General features: G+C 46.2%; 2 protein-coding genes across 2 annotated transcripts, besides 1 other annotated feature; one reads left to right on the top strand and one right to left on the bottom strand.

Annotated features, from left to right (window-relative positions):
* Positions 1-1,314: part of a mobile genetic element that runs on past the window's edge.
* A 1,759-nt stretch (positions 1,315-3,073) lies between these two features.
* EKO05_0000701 (uncharacterized protein) lies at positions 3,074-3,491 on the top strand (the record flags this gene model as incomplete). Its single annotated transcript, XM_059635478.1, has 3 exons — positions 3,074-3,108; positions 3,168-3,300; positions 3,354-3,491. The coding sequence occupies 3 exons, from the start codon at positions 3,074-3,076 to the stop codon at positions 3,489-3,491; spliced, it is 306 nt and encodes a 101-aa protein (XP_059491461.1).
* Positions 3,492-4,198: 707 nt separating this feature from the next.
* Positions 4,199-5,662, bottom strand: EKO05_0000700 (uncharacterized protein; the record flags this gene model as incomplete). Its single annotated transcript, XM_038944771.2, has 1 exon — positions 4,199-5,662. The coding sequence occupies one exon, from the start codon at positions 5,660-5,662 to the stop codon at positions 4,199-4,201; it is 1,464 nt and encodes a 487-aa protein (XP_038803245.2).
* Positions 5,663-11,762: the final 6,100 nt, after the last annotated feature.

The following is an 11,762-nucleotide window of genomic DNA, read 5'->3' as shown; positions in this document are numbered from 1 at the left end:
CAAATTAAGAGATTATATTCTTAACTAGTGTTAAGAAGTGTATAATTAACTTAATCTACTTATAAGTAATTAAGAAAGGCTTTAATCCTGCTGTTAGACCTATTTAACTAGAGAATAAGCATGTTAAAGATAGAGCGCAATCTAGGAGGCCTTTAAAACAGCAATAGGCCTTTAAGAAGGTTGTAAACCTTATAAGACAGGATTATTATAGCAGAGAGAAGACCTATGCTAATATTGCTAGTAATCTTAGTTAAGATAGCCTAAATATCTTAGCCTCTACAGTGTGGAGAGTACTTAGAAAAGCAGGCTACAAGAAGACTAAACTAATAAGGAAACCTAGGTTAACAAAACAGATAAGGAAGGAGAGGTTAGCTTAGTGTCTTAAGCATAAAGATTAGACTATTAAGGATTAGAAGAACGTTATCTAGAGTAATAAGACTGCTGTAGTTCTCCTTTATTAACGTAGAGGATACAGAGTCTAGAGAAAGGTAGATAAGGCTGTTATTAAGAGCTGTATTTAAGAGAGATAGAAAGGATACTCTAAGTTTATGTTCTAGGGTTACTTTACGTATAAGAAGAAAGGTCCTTATTACTGCTAGACACCTAAGATAAAGTAAGAGAAGGAAGAGGCTATAAAGAAGATTAATAAGTTAAACTAAGAGATAGAGCCTTTAATAAAAGAGAGGTAGAAGCTTATAACAGGTATAGAGAGGCTTAGTATACGTATAAAGCCTAGTAAGAAACCTTAATAGAGATAGAATTAGAAGACTGGCAAGCTATTATAAGGCAAGGGCTTAGGGATAGACTAGTAGCAGTACTAGTTAACTATTATAAAGCCTAAGCTAATTCCTTTTATAAAGGAGTGTATAAAAGAGAGGCCTAGTATACTAGTTTAGGAGGATAAAGCACCTGCTTATAACTACTATATACAAAGAGTAGTATATAGCTAGAAGCACATAGCATAGCTACTTTAGTATAGTAACTTACTGGATCTAAATACTATTAAGCCTTGTTAGTTCTAGATAAAGAGATATATAATAAAGAAAGGAGCACTAAAGAGTAGACCTTAGGCTATTTAGGTATAGAAACAGTGTTAGGATAAGCTACCTTAAGAGAAGATTTAGTGCTAGATTAAGCGTATCCTAATCTATATCTAGAAGATTATTAAGTTAGATAGAGGTAATAAGTATAAGGAGGGCAGAGATGTACGTAGGACTGATTGAGTTAGATTGAATCTATCGGGCCTACTACCCCTGACACTACCCCGTGCGTTGACCAGGGGGGGGGGAAAGACTTTTGAAATGCTCCTCCGTACTAGAAAAAGGATTAAAAAATTGCCTAAGATTATCGCACATGGTCTAGATATCTTAGTATTGTGCCTGACAAAATGTACGCCGCTACCCTAAATCTAAAACGTTAATTTGTTGACACAGACCATGAACGCGGGCCGATAGATCACTAGATAATTTCCTGTAGTTGTCACGTTTTGCCCTACATGCTATCCCAGTCTGTTATCTAACCTTTCACTTTTATTGTTAACTAACTATACTTAGTCAGTTAGAACCTCTTGCTCATCTGTGAAGTAGTTTTAATCGTAGCCATGAAGATCCGGGGTGGTTCGTACATTTCGCCAGGCACTAATAATCTCAAGACCTGCGTGATCTAGATATCCAGATGATCCGGAATACCAGTAAATACCGCCGTAAAGTTTCGTTTCTTTGACCAAACGGGGGTAAAACGTAGAGAGACCTGGTGCTGCCTCTCCAGTAGGGATCACTGTTGACCAATTAATCATAAAGTTTCGCTTCGTCTCGTAGCCTGCTAGTGTTCGGCCAGAGAAACGGATTCCTACGGTAGTATTGTCTAAATAATTGCGTGATCCAAACTGAAACGCTTTTCATCACTAAAAAGGGACCTTGCCAAAAAGTAACATCATAATTACATCTGATTCTGATTTGCAGTAAAAGCTGTGCAATTACCGATTAAGGAAGGAGCCTCATCTGAGAGAGCGTGGATTTTCATTAATGCTTATACCGCATCTTCTGTTGAACATGTCTTGGCCTAGGCTTCTTTAGGTAAACGCCGAGGGCTAATTAGATCGCTAGCGGTGACCCACTGCTCAACGACACTCCTACAGTCACTCTCCAGCATCACAATAGTATTAAATACCACTAAAATAGCGAGCTAAAAATAGTTGCAAATAATTGTGAGATTGTTTGTAAGTACAACAATACCTATATTAGCCACCCCAGCTTACCCCTATCCTTAGTTGCAACCCACAATTGCCTAAACAGCGGCTGATTTAAGGTTAACAAGGTATACTCTGTTGTTTGGCAACGTTGTAGCAATCTAGACGCTTGTGAGCTTTAAGGTATAGAATACAGACTATCGTTGACCTAGTAGGGAGTAGTTAGAGAGCTGGAAATTAACTCCGTTAAGCCTTACTATCAGAGTTGTCAACAAACAAAATTGATCGACGTTTTGATTCGTGAACAGACCAAGGGCTGGGACTTGCACAGCTCCACGGATAGCGGTATGCAACGTGCACGCCCAAGATGGTATCAAACAGGCGATCAAATTTGTTTGTTGACAACTCTGCTTACTATGGGTGGGTGGCAGAGGCGGATAGGCAACAAATTGAGCTAAAAATCGCTATAGGGAAAGGTAAGGTATCAAAAATAAGCTACAATAGGGCATATTAATGTTACTACAGTACTGATTTACTAGACAGACGCATCCTAATAAGATTCTAATATCTTAGCATATGCAGAGCCCCGCACTGTTACCCAATCGTTATCTAACTGGCTCGGAGGTTTGCCTTAAAGAAGCCTAGGCCAAGACATGTTCAACAGAAGATGCGGTAGACTAAACCCAACCTATCGGACATAATTTCGGTGCTTTAATCACAAATAGTTCATTTATTGGGAAATCTTACGTATTTAAAAGGCATCTACATCCAACTATATTTAAAGCAGGAGGCTCTACAATTGTTTAATCTCTAGAAGAATCATTTTAAAATTTTTTCAAATTATCACCTCTTTCATCAACGCTGTTATCCGCCGCACCTATAAAGATGAAATCTTTCCAATTGCTTACTGCTATGCTCATGTACGATACCTTATACACCCTCCTCTTACACATAACCTAATTTCAAAATTACAATATAGCGGTCCTAGTGTTGTCACTGCATGGTTATGTAATTGCCGTAATTTCAACAAACCCGAAATTAGAGTCGCAGGCCAACTGTGTAATATCAAGAGCAATAGTTTCTGCTACAATGCAAAAGAGAACTTGAACGCAGTAAGAAACATTTCGCTTAATACTGTAGCAGACAAAGGTGTTAACTCTCTTAGTGCATCGTTGATAAACCATTCACGGACGAAATGTGTGCCGGCGCCTATCCTGTGTTGATAGGCGGTCGAAAAAAACCTAACTATAATTTCGTGGCGCAATGCGAACATTGGATTGGCAGTTGTCCCCCACCAACGTAGTAGCCAGAGGACTCTCATATGAGCAAGAGACCTACGATTATCGATAGGGCAACTAACACAAGATTCATGCTTTGCCGGACTATGGAACCGAAGGCGATGAGTAATCCAATCACTTTGGGCCCAGTTCCTTGCCTGGACCTTATTCTTGACGGCTCTTACTGTCACTGCCAGGTATGTCTTAACTGATGTTCGTCTGGCCGCAATAATTCCCAAAATAAACGAGTCTTATTCTGACCCAAAGAGGCTGTGTTATATTGGTAATTCGTGGGTTTCGAGTGCTGCCCGTGCAGCAGTGTGTTGAAAACCCCGCGTGGCAAGATCAGATAGGAAAGAAAAGTTCCACCTTCGAAGCTCTTACCAAACAATCTTATAATACCTGATCGTGTTTTCAGAAGACCTGGCGATTCCTACTCTTCGATACTGAGGAACCTGCGGTTTGGGGTTGGAAAAGTGCACCTCGGTCAGGAAGCGCGCAACTAGAGGATGTATGAGTAAGAAAGCGGGCTGGATATCCTCCTCTAAAGTCTTTAGTCCGTTGTTTAAGAGTATGTAGTCTGCATGAAAAGCAACCTCTAAACTGAGAGCGAGCTTATACTGGGTCGAGGCAAGGCCAGATGAGTCGCGGACGTAGACAAGGCGGGCAGGCGCCATCGAGGCCTACCCAGTGATAAAGGCGGTTTCCACGTTGCCAAAGGGACTGTTTCCGGCTAGCTTGATGTGCACGGAATCATTTGAGATACTCCGTGCAAAGCAAGTTGTCTTCGTGAACTGTGCATACTGTCGTCCGTCTTCTTCTTGACTGGTAAATCGAAGCAGTCGTGTGGCATCGATGAATCGATGATGACAGTCCAATACACAACGGTACAGTTGACCGAGACCCAAGACCATGATTGCCCATGATACGAAGCGCTATCGTCGTTCTCGACCACGTCGACGTCCAGTCGCTCAACCCGCCACAGCAGATCGAAACAAAGCGAATGTTTCCACAGACCTGCTGCGTATTTTCCGCGAATACCTTGAACGAAATTACAAACGCCAGACAACGCGATGAGGCGGTCAGAACGTTTGGTCAGGCGAAGTCCCGAATATGTCTCGATAACTCGATGGAAATGGAGCCCGTAATCAGCGCACTCCCTGACGTCTGCAAGATATGTAGCTAGTTTGTTGGCTAGCTTATCAGCTTTTGGGTTGCCCCATTCCTCGACCGTGATTGTGAAGAAGTCAAACCATGAAAGTGCTTCTGACCGCTCTGTTTGTGGTGCAAAAGGCCGCTTTCTCCTCCGTCGTCTTTCTTTCGGCGGCTTGTCCTTCTGCGATAGTTTCTTTGACCGTCTCATTCTTTCCTGTTCCTTTTCGTTAGTGGCGTTTTGTATCCACTCTATGATTAACCAGTCTTCCGAGGTCTGGTTGAGTTGAAGCTGGTGTCCGGTATTGGCGCGTTGCTCACCCTTCCGTGCCTCGAGTGATTGCTCAAAGTTCCCTCCCGGACTCGAGCGCTGACTGAGCCATTTGCATTCACAAGTCACCAGGCTTCGGCACTCCCAGACCAACTCAGTCTTGATTAAATGTAACACTCGACGAGATAGCAGTCTTTCTTGATAGGCCCAACCCCTAGTCATGAGGAGAAACCGATCGCGCATGGCCCTTGGAGTGTCCTCATCCCAGTGTATGACAGCCTTGTAGACAGCGATCTTGATGGGTCTGAGACCATCAGGAAGCTGGATCTCAACATCATTAAGGCTTTGAGGTGTGAAAGCAAAACATCCATAAGCATCTCCAGAGGATGCAGTAGCCGAGAGCGTGATGTATGCTCCTTGGTAGATGTCAGCCATCTTTGCAGACTTCGTATTCCAATCTTCTAGGTCGTCTTGTTTGATGCACAAGGAATCGATCCAAATATATTTGACTTTGAGTAACGGCGCCATTTTGATGGCATCCTGGAAGGATGCAGGAAAGGTTGCCCACTCAATGCCTTTCGTCCTATCGCAGAACGAATCTTCCGTTGTCAAACATGATCGACTGTGTCCCCAGAAATGCGACAGTGCTTCATATGACGCTGAAAAGCCGTCTGTGGGTCCGGTGAGTCGAACGTCATAAGAAGCGGTATGTTCATCGCTCCCAATTGCGAGTATACGTTTCGGCAGTGGCGCTGCACGACCATTTTTGCACATTTCATGAGCAACATCGCAGTGATCGATAAGTGAAGTAACCCATCGCAGGGCCTGAGCTGATTGAGGATGGCCACTCACTCGCGATCGTGGCAGTACAGCCTCCCAGACTAGGAATGTTGTGTTAGTACAATTCGTACAAACCTTACCACCTCTACGTAGAAGGGAAGTGACATACCGTGAACTCAAGGCTGTAGAGCTCCAAAGACAATTTAGGCCTATCATCGGCGAAGTAAATCTCCAGGGTCAGGGTATCGCGATGCGCTCCTCGACTTCCACAGCACCTCGCGTAAATCCTTCAGACATCACGCACCAACGCCTCCTTCGATAGCTTCTGCGACTGCAGTACCGCTTCGATAGTGACCAAGCATGAAGGGCAGCAATTCTCATACGCTGAGAAGCTGAGCTCGATTGCAGTACAATCAAAGCCTAGCCGCACGTCATCTTGATCTTTCTTCTGAAGATCGTTGCAAAGCTCGCAAGGTAGTGCAGGATATCCGAAGTCACCTCCAACACGGCCGCCTGCCGATTTCGCCTCAGAGAGATTCGTTGCTCGTTGTATTTGTGGTGCAGCTTGTGCTGGTCAAGGGTGAGATGCTTGAAAGGTGGGGTAGGTAGGTATCAACCTTGCGATGTCATCCCGCGCCAGGCTCCGCGCCTGCTATTAGCTGCACACCGGGGGCGCAGCGTAGCGTACAACTATGTTCACATTCATCTTCAACCCGTCGCAAGTTTCGCATATCAAATGAAAAGACGCTCGGAGCTCGTTGATTAAGATTAATGTCAGGGTTGCTAACAATCAATGTCAGCGTCGCTCTCAACCGCACGCGCTTGCGCAAGGAGGTACCGGTAGGAGCTAAGCTTTTGAAATCAATCGCTACGCCTAAACAGCTAATCGATCGATTCGATATATGCCCTCCGGAACCGCACTTCCATAAACCTGCACGTTGACGGTAAGAGATGAGAATTGGTGCTTTTCAATTGCACGACACAGTAGCCTTTGTAACCTCAATGGAGAGCACGTTCTGTCGCTGACTTCTTGACACAGAGCTAGGTCATCAGTACTTTGACTAGCTACAGCTGTAGTTTGACTAGTGTACGCTGATTCTAGACCTAGCCACGTCCGCACGACTCTCAGTTTGACGGCGCGCTTGACCTCGTCTAACATCTTCCAATTGACCAAAAAGTCTGCAACCCTACTCGAGTCCTTCTGGTATCTCATCCAAGTCTTGCATCTCTGGAAATTTTGTTGCAAATCCCTTTCCCAACAGAGGCACCAGGTTCCCATTTCTTCGTCTCTCCCACGATGTACCGACGCCGTCAAGAGCCACGACGTCGAAATCAATATGTGGGCACTTCTCACGCCACAACACCTTTGCTACCTCAGGCTCTTCCCATTCCAAATGGCCATGTGGGCACTGAAACACCCACTCAGTGCGCGGTCGCTCTATATCCGTGCGATCTAACCCAGGTTTGTGCTCGAACCAATACGGTCTAGAATACTTTGAGGCAAACTTCGCCTCGTTAGACGCGCAGAAGTAGAACGTCCAGCCCTCGTACTGGTGCAAGTGGGGCCGAAAGCCACCATAGCGGGTAGGAGCCTGATTATAGTTGGTGACATCAGGCTTGAGAGCTCCCTGATGCGAAGCATTGAACTCTAAGTCCAGGTATTCAAGTTTCGGCATACTCGATACCGCACGAGCCATACTAACAGCCAGTTCGTCAAAAAACGCGGGTTCGGGCCGCGTGAGGAATCGCCGCACCGGCCATGCGCCTACTGCTCAGTACCTTTCCAAATCCTCTTCATTGTCATAGTCTGGGCACAAAGTTTCGAGATCGTGCCTGTCGTACAGCTAGTGCTCAGGATAACTTGCGGCGGGACGGAGCCAATAATCCCCGGATGGTCTTTCAAGGCCGGTGCTAATGTCAAGGATTCGAAGGTTGGGCCAGCTTGCGACACGAGAAGTGGCAGGCGCATCATAGTCCTAGAACAGAGTGAGTGTAGTCAGATGAGTCGAGACGTGTTGTATGGATCTCGACAGAGAATCCAAATTACCTCCTAAGAGATTGGGTGGTTGCACTTCATGGTTTTCGATGCCTCCATATCGGAGACAAATATATAGAGTTTTCAGAGATGCGGGAAGCCTCGATATTTGTTCTGCGAGCGCTTGGAATGAGTTAGCACAATGTGCACTCTGGCAGCATCAGCAGACTACACTTACTGCGACGAAGACTCCTTCTAGCCATCGGCCACTGTACCTCGTAATCTACGCCTACGGTCTTCAGGCACTCGAGCGTAGGTAGTGAACTCGCAACACTGCACGTCACTTTCGTCGGCCAGAGGTCGATTTCCTCGTTAGTTTCCTCCCGGACCCACAGCGACTTTACAGACGGAAGCAAGGGTGACTTAGGAAGGCTAGAAAAATCCAGCAACGTGCTAAAATCTTCGCTGCACACGTCCGGGCCAACAAACTTGTACACCGAGAACCCTGCCACATTGAAAAAGACTACTTCAACGCGCAGGTCGTCTCCCCAGCTAGCCAGCTCTTCCCAAATTGCTTTGACCTCGCGAAAAAAGCGCGCATGCTCATTCTGAGCAGCAGTAAGACGCATAGGAGAAAAGCTGCTGTCGGTATGTTCCGCTAGAAGCGTCCCATCGCCAGTAAAGGTGGTCGTGTCCGACTTGCACTCCCCACGGGGACAGACTTCGCACCACGAGCATAATACGATGCCTCATCGCTATCTTCGTCGGCGCTGTTGTTCCTCTATCTTTGGCTCTTCCCGTGCAAAATAACTCTCAAATTGGATACTCAGTCTTCGCAGCACCTGTCTGCGCCTGGGATTTCCACGGAACGCTGAACTAAAGCATCCAATCTCCTGCGGCCTTAGGTGTAGATAACGCCATATGCAGTCTTCTACAACAGTCTGCCAATTGCGTTTCATTGCTGAAAAACGTCATAGACAAGTGCATTCTCCAATTTCTCTGTACCCGTGGATAATCTGGTGGATGATCTCATTGGGTAAATTGACATGACAGTCCCTGGGTGTTGGAACGATGATTGTAGAATGAGGTTCGAATGCCTGTCCGTCTGTCATTCAACTGTTCAGCACTGGGGGAAGGGTGAGATGGGAGACACAACGGGTTGACCCAAGTTCGGGCTCCGCGGGGATTATATATCGTCACATACTGCGAGGCGTGGAAGACAGGCTAGCCATTGTGGGCTACCACGTCGGGGATTAGCGCGCTGTGCCACTTGCCGCGCCTCACCCCCCTATGTTGTTACAAATCTGCATTGTGCGTCATTATTGTAGATGTAGCTAACATGTGCTTTGATCTCGTTTCCATCGAAACGTAGCTGGTTGGATACTTGCTTGCACATCGCGGTGCGTCAAGATCAAACCATGCTTGTTTGCAGTAGGTCCAAGTTGTATGTATCGAGACATGCCCAAACTCCGCAGGAACTCTAGAATGTACGGGGATTCGTAGTGGTATAGACATCGCTTTTCTACATGCTGACCTGCCGATACAGAAGTAATGGCTAGAATCCTGAAATCGTTAGTTTCCCCCGAGCGTTCATTTGACAACAAGCACGGGCAGGATTGTTTCCTCAAATTCACCTTGCACGAACATGCCTACCGAAGTTCAACTTCCGACTGTAATTTCGAGGCTGAGTCTTAAGCTTCAGAACGATCACTAGTTCTATATATGTGTATATATGCTGCTATGTAGCATCACAATCTGCTTAATCACTACTCTTCTTACAATCATTCGCAGCACGCTTCTAAGTGTTTCAAAACATTCAGTCCTACTCATACCATGTTTACCTGCTGGCCAGGTCATGGTGTCCCACATTCGCTTCTTGCTTCACCCTTCAAATCACCATACTTTTTCTACTTATATGATCATGCGCACCTCACAAGTTCTCTTATGGTTCGGGCTGGCTGAACTCCATCAAAGCGTAGATGGCCTCCCGGCTACCTTTTGCATCGAAGCTTCAAGAGATATTTACAATCCAGGATCCGAAGCTGCCGGCTATCATCAACATCCCAGGGCAGAAGTCAAGCTTGGTCGCGGCCTTGGACGTCGTGCACCTCCAAAGAAAGGAGGCGTTACGCCTCCAAAAGCCCCCGTCGTCGTTCCTGTCCCCCAAACTCCTGTGGGAAAGGGAAATGCTAAATCAAACACTCCTGGTGCTCCGGACAAAGACAAAGATGGGAAGGGCAAGGGTAGCCCCCCCCCCCCCCCAGCCCAGCTCCTGGCAAAGGCACCGATCCTGTGACACCAGCTCCTTCTAAGAAGGGTAAATTCAGGGTCTACAAATTGGGAAAATGTGGTTCAGAGGATGCAAGAGATGAAATCAAGAACATCGATAGTGAGGGCAATTCTCCACCAAAAAAACGCAAAACGTCAAAGCCCCCGAAAACACCCAAAGCACCGAAGCTCAAGAACAGACCTGATAATGACGGCGATGACGACTATGTCAAACCGCATGTTTCGGGTAAATTTCATATGCAGGTGTGTAGAACCAAAGTAGACATGGACTTTCCGGACTATCCCAGTAGTGGCGACGCAATCGAACAAGGTGGAGGTTTTTGGGGAAAGATTATTATTGCCTACAAAACGGTGGAACCCGATCCTTGTCTCAACAATTGTACATTTGGCAAGTTGAAATACCCTGCGAAAAAAATAGAGAATCTTCATACGCCCGAAAAGCCGTCAGGGAAAGCCGGCACCAAAGACATTTGGCAGACGGAACATGTCATGGATGCACAGATCGAGCTGCTACAAGGACAGCTTCAGAATCTAAAAATAGGGATGCCGATATCAGGAGGAGCGAGATCCCCGCGTCATGGATCTCCAGCCCTAAAGGAAAGGCTGCAGCCCAAGGTCAATACAGTTCCCTTAATCTTTTGGCCCAAGAGATGGCCTGACAAAAAAAAACGCAGGTGAGTGTAGTTCAACGGCGAAGACCAGGCACAGTCTCTTTGTAATAGCGCAAGACTTTAGGGAATCCGACACAACAGGAGACAGTTTGGTTTTTAGCTGGTCCGCTGCTTTTTGGAACAATACATGCTAACAAGACTATTATAGTGACCAACCTACTCTCAGTATTCCCAGGTGGGGAGTTTCATAAAGGAGAAATGCTACTTCTTCCTGGACGTTTGAATAACAAGAAAGCCCCTCTTTTTAGCGTCAGAGAACATAACGTCATGTCACCAGTCGACTTCCCAAATTATTCACTGCACCGAAAAATACATGAACTAAGAGAGATCGTTTTGCTCATCGAGGTAAGCTGAATGTCTCCATTGCCACAAGCTCAGGCTGACATCCCTAGTATCTGAACTCTTCAGATGTTGCCAAGTATTTCAAAACCCTTTCCCTACGCATTCAAGACAGACTCGCCAAGATTGATGCAGATGGCAATGATGCGTTTGTGAGGGACATAGACGACTGGTGGTTCAAGCAGAAGAACAACCGAGCCCTAAAAGATGCTCCTGGTGAACAATACAAATCCCTTAAGTTAGCTACTAGATGGTCAACTTAGATTAACAGTTTCGTCAAAGTGCGCACTGAGGCCATGCAAAATCTCTTGATTGGGCTTTTCCATGTCCTTGACACAGACTGGGAGGACGCAAAGACGTATGTGGGGCTGCAGAGCGGAATAGGGAAGACCTTCAAGGACAACTTCGAGATTCGAATGAAGGCGCTGAAAAAAAAAATATCAAGAAGGCTGTCAAGGTGCAAGCCTACGTTATTGGATCGGTTTCTTCACCCAATACGTCCAATGTCAGCGATTCTGAGCCCTTTCCGGAAGACGACGGGAACTCGGACTCCGATGCGCTACCGGAATCTCCTACGAGACCCAGACCAGCTCCGGGTCAGGGTCAGCCGATGAATCTCCCTCGCCGTCCGGCTCCGCCATCAGTAGCACGACCGTCGACACCTTTGCGCAAGAGTAGGAGACTCTGATCACGGAAATTATATCACTTCTTTTACGCCATTGGCTTCAATGAGTTGCTGATGACACGAAACTAACAGCCTTACACAGAGCAAATCCTCCAAGGACTTTGAGAGGCCTGCCCTGTCTCCACTGTAACACAT

This window comes from Ascochyta rabiei, chromosome 1, assembly GCF_004011695.2.
Source record: "Ascochyta rabiei chromosome 1, complete sequence".
NCBI classification, from domain to species: Eukaryota; Fungi; Ascomycota; class Dothideomycetes; order Pleosporales; family Didymellaceae; genus Ascochyta; species Ascochyta rabiei.
This window is presented reverse-complemented; position numbering and strand designations above follow the sequence as displayed.